Source organism: Lutjanus erythropterus, chromosome 3, assembly GCF_056507025.1.
Source record: "Lutjanus erythropterus isolate fLutEry1 chromosome 3, fLutEry1.hap2, whole genome shotgun sequence".
Taxonomy (NCBI): domain Eukaryota; kingdom Metazoa; phylum Chordata; class Actinopteri; order Lutjaniformes; family Lutjanidae; genus Lutjanus; species Lutjanus erythropterus.
In genome coordinates, this window is record NC_139319.1 from 34642494 (window position 1) to 34659384 (window position 16891).

Consider the following 16891-nt stretch of genomic DNA (forward strand, 5'->3'; position numbering starts at 1 on the left):
ATCTTTGAGTTTTCTAAATTGAAAAAGGGCATTTCAAAACTTGTGAGCTGTGGACCTTATTTATCATTATTTGTGTGCCTGAAATTAAATGGTTTAAAGTGAAAATATTAAATTATTAAACATTATTCACTTTGCTTCAATTAGTTCAATGCAAATGAGTATTATTTAAGTTTATTTAATGGTGAAAAGTAAATTATCTCAACAAAAGAATACCTTTTTCAAAACTTGTAGTGATTTGCCTTGAAATTTTGAATTTTCTCAGATATTTTTGTTTTTACAGTGTCCTCAAATGTCTTGTTTTGTCCACAACCCAAAGATATTCAATTTACTATTACAGAAGAGTAAAGAAAAATCTGTGAGTCAAGTCATAAAGAAATCACTCAAACTGATTTATTATCAGAATACTTGACAACTCTGATCGTTTGTTGCAGCTCTAATCCTGACTGATGTTAATTAAATCCAGACTTTCATCTACGTTTCAGTGCATGTTGGTCGTGACAAGGTGATTTTTTAATTTGATATGCTTGGTTCAGAGAATGCTCACATATATTAAACTTTATAAGGACTGGATTGTGAAAAGCAAACACCTGCTAAGTTCATGTTTAAAGTTGGATCAGTTTCACACTGCACATTCATTGCACACTCAGTCTCTAAAGCATCGAGCTGCTGATGATTTCCTGAGTTTAAGTCTCCTTCAGCAGAGATATCTGCAGCGAGTGATGATATTTGACATCTGCTTGACATGATATAAACTGCGCTTCCTCCGTCTCTGTATGGACAACCGCCTGAAATGACTCAAACCTAAAAAACAGAGGTGTGAACACACACTAACACACGGCTTAACACACTCCTCAGCTCCATCCTCGTTACCCCATCCCTGCCTCTCCCTGTGCTGCTGACCTACATACTGCAGCATCCCAGTTACATAACCAGCCAGGGCTGTTGATCACCGCAGGCAGCGCAGGGCCAGCACCCCCCTCTCACATAGACACGCTCACACATACACACAACCATTCCTTGCTACATATTTACATCTTTTATTGACTTTGTGACACTGTAAGAAGTTGGTATGCACAGCTCTGCACACACCTGAGAGGCAGGTGGATTGTGGGAAAACATTGAGATAAAAATCAAAACTAGGTCAAACTAAAATGTCCAGAATTTTGTGTTTAAATGAAAGCTGGCAGCTGGTAACATCATGAGTCACTGTCCTAATCAAAGCTATGCATTTCTGCTCATCTAAAATATCTCTCCACCCAAACTCCTGGGGTAAAAATTATCAGAATAACCTTTGATCATTGATAAGGAGTCACCAAAACTCAATAGGAATCTTTATAAAACAGTAATGATAACATGGACTTTCCGATAGATAATCCTCTGAGGGATTAGTCAACCCGTGTGTGTAGAATTTTTTATAAATGTCAGCTTGATGCAAACTGATACATCGATGTAACCCAAGTGTGTGTGTATGTGTGTGTGTGTGTGCCACTGACCTGCTCCCTCAGGCAGCAACAAGAGAGAGCTTCTTTCTGAGTAGTTTGCTCAAGTTTACACTGTAGAGGCATGTGACGTAACCCTCCCTCCCTCTTTCCTTCCTTCTCTCTCTCTGTCTCTCTCTCTCTCTCAGTCCTCCACTCTGAATAACCCCTCTCTCTTTCTCTTTCTCTCTCCTCACCCCCTCCTCCATCCTCTCCTATCCCTCCTCACTGACCTACTTTTACTCTACTGGCCCATTTTCACAAGCCTCCGCACAATACAAAGCAGCTTTTACAGCTCAAAGATGGGTTGGAAGAAAAAAAAAAAAACAAGGGGGGGGTGAGAGAGAACAAGAAGGGGGAGGAGGGGGAGGAGGGGGAGAAAGGTGTGGGAGAGAGAATGAGCAGAGGATAGTGCGCTATGGAGCAGCACTGCGGTTTTCTCAGGAATGTCACCTTGTTATAGCTGGCTGCTGTGTGGCGTCAACAGCAGAAGTGAAAATGAATTAAGAGTTTCATGTTTCTGATGAAAATCAGTCACTGTATCTGTAGTCAGGCTGCTTCTACACATGCACATCCTTCCTCTATCAGTCTGAAACTGAGATGCGGGAACAAGGTTAATGTTTGCGTAGACGAGAAGTGCTGTGGATGCATTTAATTCCGAAAATGTGAAGCGCTCTCAGAGTGAAAACGTGCTTACAAGTGTTTTTTTTTTTGTTGTTGATATTTTCAGATCAGACCCACTGTTCTGAGATTCTCAAGAAATGAGGGTGTGTTTCCTTGAAATTGCAACACCTCTGAATCTGATAGGCTGCTGTTCCTGTAATGGATCTTATGTAAACCTTGTCAGTGCCCATGCCAACTTGTTGTTCCAATCAGCCACTGCTCCATTAACAGCGGGCAGGGGTCAGATGGAGGCTGCCTGCCTGCCTGCATGCCACACTCTGTGTTTGCAGTCTGACGCAGTTTTCTCCCAAGACAGTTGTGTAACTTGTTTTTGCATGTTGCACTCTGATACATTCTGGGATTTTCTCTCTCCGTTTGTCCAGCTAAAGCACATCTGTCTGAGTTATGAGCCATGATGGCATTGAGCAATTCTGGACAGAAGTGGGAAACTAAATATGTTTGCTGGTGTGTAACCACTTGACGTAACACTGCTTAATATGTGGTTTTAAAGGCTGTCTTTGAGTTGACTTACTGTAAAAATGAGCCAGTTTGCACACACTTGATTTTATTTGATGCTGATTTAATTAACTTCTGCTTATTATTTATTAAATTTGTATTCATTGGTTGTTTTTTGTTTTGGCTACTTCAGAGCAGCTGAACAAGCAGTAAATGCAACATTATCACCTTACAAAGTTGTTGCAAAGGTGTTAGCAGCTGCTTATTTGCACCTTAAGCAGATTCAAAGCATACGCTTGGAGTTGTATTTTATGTATTCAGAGGGGCCAGATTTGAAAAAAGTAAATTTGCAAGGGACCAGACATTTACATTTCCTATGTCTGACCTGTAAAGTTCAGAATTTCTTTATTTATTTATTGAAATCTTGACTCTTGACTATTGGTTTTCACATTTGGAAAAGAAGCGTGTGCTTAATAGCAGACATAACCAATGGAAGGGCTAAATAGCCTCTAATGAGCAATGTGAACAACCTAAACTTAGAATGTTAGCAAGTTATTTAAACAAAATCATAATGTCCACTATGCTTGCAAGCTATTTGCTAACTTTGTCTGCTGTTTGCTGCTAGTAGGTGGTGGGTTTTTTTTGGCCATAAAACCAAAACAATGATTTGGTGGAGGGTGGGTTCATCTCTACAACTGACTCCTTTCACATTGAACATCAATTTTTTTTTTATATTTATGTCTGTATATATGCTTGCTTGCATTGTTGCTTGCCTGTATGTGTGTATGTGCATGTGTTTTTGTTTATGCCTGCATGGATGCCCCTATTTATTTGCACATTTTGATGTTTTATGTTGTTTTAATCAAAGTACTCTGAATTGCTTTTGTATCACATGGTGCAAACTATTTTGAGTTGAATTGAATATTTTATAATTTCAATCCCTTTTTGCTTGAGCTACAGTAACAGTTCAACTTTGAGAGTTTTTTAATTTATTTAATATTTTTCCACTGAATATGTCCTTGTGAGCAGTCTGTTTGTAAAATACTAGGATGTGTATTTAACTGTGGTTGTTATTGCAGTCATGTGTATTTTGTGACTTGTTGGTATGAATATATTACATGAATATTCAGACTGAGGTTAAGTTTAGCCAACAGATTCCCTTCTGTACTGCTGGACCACACAGTTTGTGTGTCCTCCTATTTTTTTTTTTTTTTTCATTTCAGTAAATCTCTGGCAGTAGGCGGCATTAAGTGATGACGTGGTGAACTGGTGAAGTTTCTCCTGCTGTTTTGCCTCAAAAAATTAGACTGGCAGACTGGTATGTTCTTGTCTGTGAACTGTGATTCAGCAGGTTGGTCTTCTGCCGGAAAAAGACTGGTCTGGAAGTGTGTGTGTGTGTGTTCTTGTGTCACAGCATTTCATAAGAGAGACTCAAAAAGTTCAAAAAAGACATACATAAATTCAACAACCTTTTATTTTTACCCCATTTTGAATCTTTCACATTCAAAAATGAGTGTTTTTGTAACCATTTTGCATATCCACATGAAGTATAGCAATACATAATCACTTCTGGACAAGCCTTATTCAATTTTTTTTTTTTTCCACTTTCGGAAAGCCTTTCGGCGAACAACAAAGGTTATACAGTAACACAGAGTACAAATGGTAACTGGGGGGGGTGGGGAAAGGGCAGCATGGGTAAATACACAGCACAACCAGGAAGAGCATAGAGCAAAATGACACAACAGGATGACAGAAAAATGCACATAATAATAGCCAAAATAATAAAAGAATATAATAGAAAATAACAATATTAATAAAATAATAATAAAATAATGACAGCAGTATACAAGAGAGAGAGACAACTTTACATTTATACATCGTGGCCAGAGGCAGGCACCAGGAAGTGAAACAGTTGTACAGATTGTGTGATCTAGCTAAAACAACTCAGTGCGGAGGTGAGTGGGATCTTTAAGACATTAGCCAAAGTGGGGACGAGGAACAACACAATAAAGAGGCACCTTATGAAGAGAGAGCAGCTTTGCTGGTTTGGAGAGCCATTTCTTTTATTAGACAGGCCGTTTTTGTCTGTAAATTAAAAACGTATTGATTTCTGTTGAACAGCTGACAAACAAGGCTTGGTTTGTGCTTGTCAGGTTTTGCCGACAGCAAAGTGTGACTGCATAGCCTTGACTGATATGCGTATAACTGGCCTTGACTGTTTTGACAGCTTCAAAAGTCGAAGTGCTCAGATCACCTGAATGAGGCCCCTAATTTGGTGCCTCACTACAGAAAAAATCCGAACTGCTTATCCTATCTTAACTTACATTTCAAAGATGAGAAAATCTTACGTTCCTATTAACTCAGACCTCGTATCTTAACTTAAAGGAGCAACATGTTATAACTGCATCCAAAAATGAGTACTGTAGTCTAAATACTGAGTTGGAGCCGTAGACAACATTTTAAATATGTATGTAAATATGTGAAATCCTATTTAATATACAGTCTGTGGTTGAAACGAGACAGGTATAGCATTGTAATTTGACAGTAACAGGAAATGACGGGTTCAACACTGTAAGTTGATCAGCTGTTTATAACTGTCAATTGTCTGCCAATGTAAAGCTAAGCCTGACAGACAGCATGTTGATCAACTTTAAAACGAATCATCTTGGCAGGTGATATACATGGTGTAGGAAATTTAATGTAACATCATGTGATTTGAGTGTCGTTTCAATCATAATATGTTGTTTGGGGCATGTTGTTCCCGATCTTCAGTGTTATTACCGTACAGACCTAACAACAGTGGTGCTGACATTTTTGGCAGTTATTTTGAATTCAGGACAGGGTCTATGCTGTCCTAACTTGCACAGGAAATTCTCCAGTTAGGACAGTTACATAATAGCTAATTTCCTATCCAAAGAGATTTTTTCCCCTAGATGCAGTTAGGAAACACGCTTCTGTAATGCTAAATTTCATCTCAAACTGAGATAAGATAGGATTTCAGAGTTTTCTGTAATGAGGCTCCATAAATCTGAAACAAGTGTACCTTTTTTTTCTTTTTACAAGATGTGGCTCAAACTTTTAGTTAAAACAAAAGCTTTGAGGCATTTTCTAGACAAAAGGGGACTGTACAAGGTGTCTCAACATGAACAAACTCATCACTTTTAAGTCTACGACTTCTGCATCCCACTGTTTTATTTTTTGTTGTTTTTGCCACATTTTTCTTCTTAAAATATATATTCCATATATGCAAATTTATATGTCACAGTAATATACAATCTAAGTGCTTCAGAAGTGAAAGGGATTTGTGTACGGTGGTAAGAGGATGAAATGGTGTTCAGAGGGGAGGGGGAATGTAACTCTTTGCCAAAAAGGGAGACGCTAAAGGAAGGATGTGTATTCTTTGGTCAAAGGAATGTAGTTCCCATAATGCCACAATAAACGCTGGCCAGCCACCAAGGCAGTTTACAATAATGAATAATTGAATAATGTTTGAAGTCTCCATGAGGGAAATATCCCAGACTCCAGCTCTGGAGAGTTTCATTCTGTCCCCTCCCTCGTTAAGTGATCTATTGTTTTAACTGGAGGGACTGTGGTGGTGGGAGGTAGGAGTAAAAAGAGTAAAGGGATGGGGAACAGGTGACACAGTGAAACTTTATGGTGAAATCACATCCTAATAACACCTCGCACCTTATTTTCTGTCCTGTAAGGTGGTGATGTCAATCATAGTTGTAGTTGTAGTCTGTTGTAGACAAAAAGGTGACAGGAAAATGTCCAGGTGCCCCCTTTTTGTCCTTAATCTCGCCTTTTATTGTGGCCACCCCTGCCGCCACTGGATCCCCTCTTTCCTCCCTCCTTTTTAGCCTCCACCCTCTCGTTCACCTGAGGCTTGACCTCCTCCGCATACTCAGTCTCATTCTCCACCTCTTTGCTGTCCCCGTTGGCCTGGGTGCTGTGAGGGTTGCTGGGCAGAGCTAAGTAAGGGTGCTGAGGCAGATTGGGAGAGGGGGACATGGAGCTGTTGACTGATCCCTCCACCTGTGCTCCTGCTGCCCCACTGGACAGAGCTCTATACTTGAGGCGGAGCTTGTGCGGCAGGGCAGTGGCTTTGACCTCAGCTTGGGACTCGGCGTGCAAACCGGCAGCTCCCACTGCCTTCTGGTGGTAGCTACTGATGTCTGAGGAGGACGAGGAGGGGGATTCATCATCTGTGGAGGCTTCCTTGTCAGAGCTACGAGGGTCACCGTCGCTGGATGAGGTGTCTTTAGCGGAGGAGTTCTCTTGGTAGAAACCGTCGGCCTGGGGGCCTCCCTCGTAAGTGAGCACTGGGGGCTCTTCGTCCAGTGTGTTGAGGTAGCTGTTGTGCTGTGGGAAGGAGGACTTGCCCTCCTCAGTGTTGTGGATCAGATCAGGGGCAAAGGGGTTCTGGTGGCTCTCTGCGTGCTGAAGACGTCTCTCCTGACCCTGATAGCTGTAGTGGCCATGATGGTTCTGTTGTTGACTGCTGAGATTGTACCTTTGCTGCAGCTCCTCTGCCGACTCAGCATGACCGTTAGTGTATTCATACTGAGGCGAGTCCATCGTCTTTGTCCTCTCCAACTTCTCAGCTACCTCTGTGATGGTCACCGAGCAGTCAGAGAACCTGGAGGGTGAGCTCTGTGGGCCTTGCTGCAGCGGCCTGCTCTGCTGGGACGGCTGGGAATCCTCTGGCCTCTGATTCTCCATGGGGTAACAGCCGCTGCTGGAGCGGTACAAGATGACGCTCCTCTGTGCTGAGGTGGCCTGAGGAGCAGGGCTGGACGCCTCCATATGGCACTGCTGCTGCTGTTGGTGGTGCTGGTAGTCCATGGCACTTTCAGCCAATGGGGGGTTCTGCTGGTGAGGAGGAACCAGAGTAGTGTGGTTGCTGTGGTAAGCCCCATTTGGCATACCATTGGGCATCCCGTTGGCAATCCCGTTGGGAATCCCATTGCTTTCCAGTCTGGCCAAATCCAGACCTGCGGGTTCCTTCTTTATTTTGTAGCCCAGGGGTTCTGGGCTGTCTCTGGAGGAGCCATCGGACATGTCGGACACAGAGCCCCGGGAGGAGAAGCTGTGGAGCGTGGTGTTGCGGTCGCCACGGCTCGACTGTTCAGTTTCAGATGAGTCAGAGTTCAGCATCACCTGGGATGCACTGGAGTAGCCGCTGCTTGAGAGGTAGGCATTACTATTTGGGGTGCCATTGGTGCTGCTCCCGTTGCTACTAGCATTGCCAGCAGCAGCACTGTTGGAGATCTGCTGACTCTTCTCCATGTAGGAGGCTGTGCTGATGAGACCAAAGCGCAACTTGAGCTGAAGGAGCTCTGTTTTCAGGCGAACATTCTCCTCATTCAGCGCCATGACCCGGTTCTCCAGCACCATGTCATTGAGACGACGCTTCTCCCTTGAGCGCTTGGCTGCTTCGTTGTTCTTCCTCCGTTTTTCCCAATAGCAAGCATCTTTCTTCTCATCAGAAATGAACTCCCGCTTGCGACGGCAGGTCACATTAGGCTTGGTACCTTTAGCCTGGCGGCTGATCCGCGCTCCACCTTCAGGAACAGGGGATGGGAGGCTTCCATTGTAGTTAGAGAAAGTGTCTACCTCCATGGCATTTTTGTTGCTGGTGGGTGGGATGTGTAGACTCAGACTTTCCATTTTTTCCCAGCTGGGGGCCAGAGTGTAACTCTAGCAAAAGGGCAAAGGGCAAAGGGGGAAAGGGAAAAGATCTAAAACTATATAAGCCTTCTGCTTTGTCAGTAAGGGGTCTGACCTATGTCGCAGGTTCTGCAAAAACTTCTTGATGAGGTATTTGTGCTCCTCGAAGGGACAGCCTCATTGATTTCTGTTATTTTCCAAGATTAGAATGTTCAAGTGTCCAAATTAGCCAGGAAGATTAAAAAGAGGTGGAACTCCACAAAAACCTCAGACATTGAACTAGCGTTCTGAACGAGGAACCTATAAAAAGAAACAAGTTTGTATTTTGAGCAAAGAGTCTTCCAGCTGTCTTGGCAAATAGTTCAAAGCAGTCTCTGGAGTCTCGCTGGAGGTGATTTTAAGTTTATCTGCGTCTTCCTCAATCTGAGCAGAGCTGTGATGACTGTCAGGCCGCTGCCCTGCTTCTCTCAGCGTCTCACACGGGATGTAGGTCAGTCCGTCTACTTCGGAGCTCCCTGAGGATCCGGCTTCAGTTCTGCTGTTTGCTGACCATTAACTGGGTTATGGAGACAGGAAGACAGAGGGAGGGGGGAGAAACACAGTTAGATTAGCTGTAAAACCACTGCAGTTCATAACATAACATGTCAGTCAGGTCAAATTAGATTTGTGAACGATAGCACAAGGCTTTAATGTGAATCTCTTGACTGCAATCTGTAAAGACCTGAGATCAATAAAAAGTCTGGTTATCACAATTCAACCAGCGCCAAAAAATCAAGGACATAGCCCCCAAAGAAGTTACATAATGTTTGTCTTTCTTGTCTTTGTTTCTTGTCTTGGCTTCACAGAGAAAAGGAGGGTGGATGCAGAGTCTGAGCAGCAGCACGTACATCATGAGTGCAGGGGGGCTGTGGCTGGGACTGAACATACTGTATGTGCTGCTGCTGCTACTGCAGAGCTCTTGCGTAAGACAGGGCGCTGTCAGTCATTTAACCAGGACTGAAGCAGGATGACCTGAAGCCAGCTCTGCAGAGACTGACAGAGAAAGGCCTGGGGGAGGCAGAGAACGTATAGGGATACATCTGATATATCACAACATTATGTTTATCATTGTAACTATAGCACGGTGTATGATTAACCACATTATGTGTATTAAAGATTTCTGTTTTTACACTTTATTGCCTAAAATGCATCATGAGGGACTAAAATACTGAACAACACTGAAAGCACTGGCTGAAATGGGCTTATTTGAGTGGACACACATCTTTGTAGGGCTGTGTGTGTGTTCATGTATGTGCATTTCTATGGAGGAGGGGAAGATCTCCTTCACGGCAGCAATGTCTCAGTTTCTCTGGTAGCTGTCACACTGTCTGAAATTGCACAACACAACAAGCTGCTGAACTTCCCTGTGCAGTGTCAACATTGTAAAGGAAGCCTCACCCACCCAGCATGTCTTGCGCCATCAAGTTATCAACAATGCTGAATGCGCCACGAACGGATGTTGACGACAGTCCGGCAGCGTTATGTAATAATTAGATCTGCTCTTGTTTTTAGGCCTCATTCCTGTGGTTCTCTCACTACACAGCAGCATTACACAGTTGATGAGCAGTAATTAATAACACGTCATTACACTGAGCCCTGGAGTCCATTACAAACATGAAAACATCCTTTCATGGCACACACACACACACACACACACACACACACAGAGGGAATGTAATAATCTAGGTCAGTATGCCTGCGGGTAACAATGACTCCTGATTTTTGTTTGCAACACTGGCATTAAATGTCACACGAAAATCTGAACTTTTACCATCACTTTCTTGCTTTCATTCACCTTGTCTTTTGCATCTTTTCACCATTTTTTCAGGACGCCCAGTTTCAAATATTAAAAAGTGGAATCAGTGAAACACAATTCCAGTTTGGTGGACACTAAGTTTTCTAAAGGAATTTAATTCTTCTAGTTTCTTCACAATCCATTTTCTCTGTCATTTCTAACTGTGAAACAACATTTATACAGACTTTCAAACAAGAAGCACCAGTATGCAAATACCATATTGGTACAGGAGTAACATCAGGAATATCAAGTTTCAGTCTGTACCTCAAAACCCACAGAGAGAAAAATGTTGGTATTAAATATAGTAGATATCAGTTAAGGTGTCTTATAACATACTGTCAGTGTTTACTGACATTATGTAGGACAGCGGTTTTCACATCAAGAACCCCTAAACTGACAGAAATTACACCTTGGACACTCAACTGTTTAGACTTTTAGATGTTTTATTAAAAAATGTACATTTTTTTCTCTAATTTTAATAATTCTAGTTTTGTCTCACATCTTTTCCATTTTGAGTTTTAATTATGCTTAAAGATAAGGGTGATGTTAAAAATTTTCTTAACTATTTAATGCTCTTTACCTCAAAACCATGTGAACTACACTTAGTTTAGTTATAAATAACATTAAGGCTAAATTACAATCTAAATACATACTGCAGTGGGGGTCATTTCCTTGCTGTGGCTGTGCACTACTGCTAAATGACTACAGAATGAAACCCATGACCAATGACACATTGACACTGTGTTACTTATGGGTGAAATTACAGGGAAAAGAAATCATTGCCCTTTGTGCTGCGGACGCTCCAGAACCCAATCGAGGACCGCCACGAGTCCCTAAACCCTAATTTGAGAGAAACTGATGTAGGACATCAAAACTTATCTACTATCAGTTTGTTTTTTTATAATGAAAGTTATAAATTAAAACTTTTGCATGCACAGTTGAAGTCTGACAAGAAACAATATTAAACGTTAGGCTACTTTAATCCCTGTTTATTCTCCCATGTTGGTCTCATGTTCTCTTTCTTTTTAGTGGTGACTAGAGTATGAGACCAGACATGCCACGAGCAGAGAAAGCAGACCTGAACAAAGACGCTCCACCAACTGTTCTCATTCCTGAAACTGTGATGCAAGAGGGCAAAAAGCACGTACACATCCCAGAGAGAGTACAACAAAAGTGCTGTAATTGAACAAAACTGACTCAGCTTGACCTTCTTCCACTGTGCTGCAGCTTGCCGTTCCCATATCACAAACTACTTACTTTGCACCAGTGACTCAAAGCCACAGAACTATTTAATCTGATGTGCATCTACATACAGACTGGCTACAACATTTTTCTGCTTCACCCAGTCAATGACCCTGTTATATTATCTCACTTTCAAAAAACTCACATTGTGACCTTGAAACAGCTTGACTAACTCCTCTGAATAATTAACCATTTATTTACCCATGCTGTTATGCTGTAACTTAGGGGCAAAGTCTAGATACGCTGCAGGCTGAATTTTCCCTTCAGAGCTAAAACAAGGATTTTAGTATCTCTTGTTTGCCTTTTTTGTCAAAGAACTAGAGTAAAGCTACACTGAATAGAAAGGGATTTGGACACAACCACCAACAGATGTGGAAAAATGTAGGGTCAGCCCCCCCCCCTCCCCGAATGATTATCATAAAGACTTGCGGGGGGGGGGGGGGGGGGGGTGAAACAAAGGCAGGCGGGAAGCACGCATACGTCTGCGCTGTCCCACTGACCTAGAAACGACGCTAAGCAGTAAACACTCCTCCTGAGTTTGACGGTGCGCCATAAAATAGGTCAGTGGGACTGCAAGGGAGGGAGGGCAGGAGAGGGAAAGAGAGTATTAGAGTGCACTCTAAAAATAGAGCGACAGAAAGAGGTGAGGGAGGGAGGAAGCAGAAGAGGGATGGGGTGACAGCAGGAATTCAGTTGGTGGAAATGAGAGGAATTTTACAGAATCTGCAGCGGGAGGAATAAAAGAGACAAACTTGAATACGTCATCTGCCTCAGAATAAGATTATGAAAGCCCCGGTGATTTTCATGCAACTCCCGTTTTGCTCCAGAAAGCCCTACGACACCTTATGAAGCACGTAACAATATGCATGAGATGAAAAACGACAGTGAAGGATGGAGAGATGGCATTGACGTCAGAGCACACACCCATCTCTGCAGCCAAATTCACACATAACAGGCGCTCTCTCAGGACTGCATGGGGAGGGGCTGCTGTTGTTGCTCGTAACGTACGTGCTCTGAATTTCTCTTGTTGCGAAGCAAAGCTTGTGTAACACATGCATATTACATAGCACCAGAAGCTACAGGTTACTGGCTGCGAATGGCCTGCAATCTCCTCTTTCATTGTCCTCTCTGTGCATGTTGAGCTCTGAATAAAAATCCCAAAAAATGAAGAGACACTGGACATGGTACATTGTGCAAGTGGGCTCTTTGTGCAGGGCTAATTTCCCATTAAAAACGAATGATTCACTGCAGCTACAGTAAGCAGTTTGTTGTCAGTGTTTCTGGCTTTGGTAAACATGGCTCTGAAGTAATTCCCAGGCACTTGCCATCCAGGGAGGAATGCTTCACCTCTGACCTCCTCCGAGGCAAGTGTGAGTAAAGCACACAGCATCCTCTTCCCCTCCTCCATCTTTTAAGTGATCCAACACCACACACGTGGAGGGGCCCCGGCTAGGAGCCTCCATTTTGCCTCGCAGCTTTGTGTCAAGAAACAACACTAAGAGACAGGAATGCAGACATTCCAGGTCAGTTACTGAGACCTGTGGCTGAGTGCCATTTATTGCTTCCTCTATTTAATACGTGACTAAAACACTTCTAACTTTACAAATGATTAGAGAATCTTATAGATAAATGCAAAGTTTTGAGAGGAAGTTAAGTTAAATAAGCCTGATCTTATTGTGAAAGATACAAGTCTGTGTTTGTTTAAAAATTGCATAATATTCTGTGTCATGTTTTAAACCTTATTAGGTCATTTGGTGACATGTGACCCACATCTTTTTAAGTTTAATCTGATTTTCTGCAACATGTTCACATTTTACTTCCAAGTCAAAGGTTTTAGCTACTTACAGTCAGCAGATTCACAAAGTAAAACCTCCAGACATACTGATTAGTAGTCACTAAAGTAGAAAAACTAGGACAAGTATCTGTAGTTCGTAAAGTCTGCATAAATCTGTGGACTCATACTCCTCAAAGCAACAGACAGAGTGATCAAAGTAGTCCACAGCTTGTCCCTTAGACCTCATGTGTCTCCTCCTCGCCCAGATATAGGTCTGACCTATATTCAGAGAGCTGGCTGTGACGGAGCAATGCAGACTGCTCTGAAACCAGACCAGCTGGCAGCAGGCGGACAACTCACCAGAACTCTGCCTGCCTTCGCCAGACAGGGGTTTCCATGCATTGCATCACATCCTGGATGTTAACTTGTTATTCTAATTTCACAACAAAGTCATGTCAAGATCTTAGAGTTTTGTACCAAACAAAAAGACTCTTAAATCTGGTTCAACCTCACTTCTCCTTTTTCTGTTTTCTCTTTAAAGGCTGGGCAAGTTAAAAATAGCTCACAGACACTGAGCTGCCACATTACATCATTGATGAAAGCATTTCTAAAATACAATTTTCACCCAATTCAGACTTGCTTAACATCTATCTGCTCTAGAAATATTAAGGATTCGGTGTTAATCTGGGTATGAATGATGGAAAGAAAGCACAGGGTGTGAACAGGAATCAATTACAGGCCTCTCTGTCCCGAGAGAGAGCTGCTGTTTATTGCCTCTCCCTGCTGTGTGCTGGTTATGTCATACCCTCCAACTCCCTCACAGCTCAGCTCTGTTTTACTTAACACACCTTACCAGTAAAAAAGAATCAGCCAGTGACTCACTTTTAATAAAAAATGTTCTGACTGTTTTCGCCTTTGAACTTAAGCAAATGTGTTAGTGATGTAACACTGAAACAGAAGCACATGGTCTGCACATCTGGAGAAAATGGCGTTTTATGGAAATATGAGCAGGAAAAAGTCAGTTTTAGTGGCTTTCTGAAGCTGCAACGATTAATTGATTAGTTGGCAATAGAGCTGCAATGACTAGTTGATTTATCTATTAGGATTAGTAAATCAAAAGAAAATTCTTAGTCATTTCGACTGTAAATGAAGAGTCTTTAGGTTTTGGACTGTTGGTTGGACAAAAGAAGCAATCTGAAGACAAACTTTGGTGCTCTGGGAAATTGTGATGAGCATTTTCCACATTTTTAAAAACATTTTATAGACTAATCAATTACCTGTGGAAATTATCAGATTTAATGACAATAGATAATGAAAATAATCATTAGTTGCAGCCCTATATGAAAATGATCACAAAATATTTTGATAAGCAATTAATCAGTTTGAGCCGTTCTTAAAAAAAAGTTTTTACTCCTATATTACAGTAAACTGAAGTGACTGACTTGACGTCGTGGTCAAAACAAGACATCTGAGGACATCATCTTGAGCTTCGGGAAACACTAATCAATACTTTCAACATTTTATGAACCAAACAACTAATCAATGAATTAATTAATAATCAAAAAATAAAAATAATCATTAGGTGCAGCTGTAAATACTGGCATAAATTTCTGAAGAATAATAGCACGGGCTATGTATTCTAAAAAGCATTATTTAAGACATTTTTACATACAATCTCTGAAATTAGTTTATAAAGGTAGAATCAGTGGGACCTCTCTGAGCTGTTCATAAACACATCAGAAAGATAGTTGACTGTTTAGACTCCTTCTCAGTCAGGATGTCATGCATGGACATTCTGGGTTGGTAAAGCTTCCCGTGCTCAGTAAAATTATGAGAAAATAAGGAAATGCATGCAAGGACATGTACAGGCATCATCACACTCTTCTAGTGCCTACAAAGTACTGTGATTAAAATGTAGCGTTAGGAATATCCTCCATATGAATTAGTAAAACAGTGGTTCTCAATCTCTTCAAGCCTTGACCTCCACAAAAAAAAAAATCCATATTGGGTAAAGTCAGGATGATATTCCTGAAGCTTAGTGTCTATCCAGAACACGGTACTTTATGTTCATAATAGACATTTTTGTGCTAGCTTATAGTTTTAACCATTGGCGAGGTGGCTGTTTTACATTAATCTTGCAACCATTTGGAAATTATCTGGAGACCCTCTTAGTGGTGCCGACCCCCAGGTTGAGAACCGCAGCCTAAAAGAAACCACGCTTTAATGTTTGCATCAGCAGGACAGCCACAAAGATGAATTCATGTCTAGGCAGCTAAGATGATCCAGTGACCTACATAAATACAACATAGAGACAGCAGCGTGCCACCACGTGCAGGAGCTGATATAGTACACGGTGTGTCTGCATTAACCAGACAACACAGCAGCTGCCCCCCGTTCCCTGGAAAACACCACCACCATGAGGGAAATAACCTCGCCTTGACATTGAGCATATAACGTGGGATGCGTCCGTGCACGTTTTTACACTCCTGCTACGTGTTTCACGTTTACATCAAAGCGAATAAACGCAACGAAACCAGCAACAAAGTAGCGAGAGCAGCGCTTAACGTGACGAGAAAAAAAGCCGCAAACGTCTCAAAGTCACGGACGCGCGGCGAGTCGCCATGTGAACAATAACCGGCCATAAGCATCATGTCCTCACCTCACACACAACTCCAACCTTCACACATGAAACCACACTGGATAGATAAAATATATATCTACAAACAGACAAAGAGAAAAGTAGCCGCTCAGTCATAACATACCTTTCCATGTCCTGGAGGCGGAGGAGGGGAAAAAAAAAAAGATTCAGGCTTCCCCGACACAAAAGCTGTCTCGCTCCCGTTTCCTTCTTTTCCTTGTCCTTATTTAGAGGAAACCTCCCAAAAAACCACCGAAAAGTTTTGTCCTCCCGCTGCTGTCGGTGCTCGGGTCAGTGGTGGTGGAGTCAGTGGGTCGGGTGGATGCTGTTTCTGTCTCTTGGCTCGGGCTGCCGGTGTGTTGTGCGGTGCCGGACACTTTGCTCCAGTTTCTCCGGCTCCCTTTCTAGAAATATGTGTTAGTAGGTCAGCGGTTGCATAACAGCTCTTAGGCTGCCTAGTCACGTTTTTGTCCTCTATCCCTCTCTCTCCGCGCCACAGTCTCTCCCTCTCCCTCAAATGTGTGTGTTATTAACCCGTTTATTTTCCCCTCTCTCCTCCACCCCTCCGTCTATACCTCCATCTCTCCTCCACCGTGTAATGCCATCTCTTTCACGGGAGTGGTTAAGTTTATTAACAAGGGCATGATGCGTTCACAGAGGCACCATGTTACCGAGAGCTCCAATAATAGCATGTAACAGCATGTCCTTCAGCTGTGTGCGAACACTCACTGTTCCCTCTGTAGACATTATAAGACCTTTATATTTTATCCTGCTGATGCAAAGATAAAAAAAAAGTTTTTCAAAAAATATACTTCTCCCACCACTGCCTGCCAGAACAACCTTGGACTTGAACAGCTGAAGGATGGTATTATTGCTGGTAGTATTTCACTATAGACACCGGGTGGAGTAATACAATAGATAATAGTAATACTACTACTACTACTGATAATAATAATAAAAATAATTATTATTGTTGTGTTAATGATAATAATAATAATAATAATAATAATAATAATAATAATAATAATAATAATCGTTTTGAATTACAGGATAGAACAGATTAGAATTGGTGCACTTAAAACCAGAATTTTTGAATTTTTGATTTGTTGTGTTGTGTAACTGTTATGATCTACATG

At 42.0% G+C, this 16891-nt stretch overlaps 2 protein-coding genes across 2 annotated transcripts in view; one reads left to right on the forward strand and one right to left on the reverse strand.

Annotated features, from left to right (window-relative positions):
- The window catches only part of rgl3a (ral guanine nucleotide dissociation stimulator-like 3a), a 45316-nt gene extending 35881 nt beyond the window's left edge, over nucleotides 1-9435 (forward strand). The window contains exon 15 of the mRNA XM_084715901.1: nucleotides 9113-9435. Coding sequence (XP_084572027.1) covers nucleotides 9113-9267 — 155 coding nt within the window. The 3' untranslated portion in view covers nucleotides 9268-9435. The remainder of the gene's footprint in view (nucleotides 1-9112) is intronic.
- nfil3-5 (nuclear factor, interleukin 3 regulated, member 5) lies at nucleotides 6333-16339 on the reverse strand. The gene is made up of 2 exons (XM_084715903.1): nucleotides 15880-16339; nucleotides 6333-8823 (listed from the first exon to the last, which is right to left on the reverse strand). Exon 2 carries the CDS (start codon nucleotides 8265-8267, stop codon nucleotides 6390-6392), a length of 1878 nt encoding a protein of 625 aa, XP_084572029.1. The 5' UTR covers nucleotides 8268-8823; nucleotides 15880-16339; the 3' UTR covers nucleotides 6333-6389.
- Between the last annotated feature and the right edge of the window lie 552 nt (nucleotides 16340-16891).

What these genes read in the sequence shown, in the direction of transcription:
- nfil3-5 (XM_084715903.1), bottom strand. Translation starts at nt 8,267, where the DNA reads ATGGAAAGTCTGAGTCTACACATCCCACCCACCAGCAACAAAAATGCC.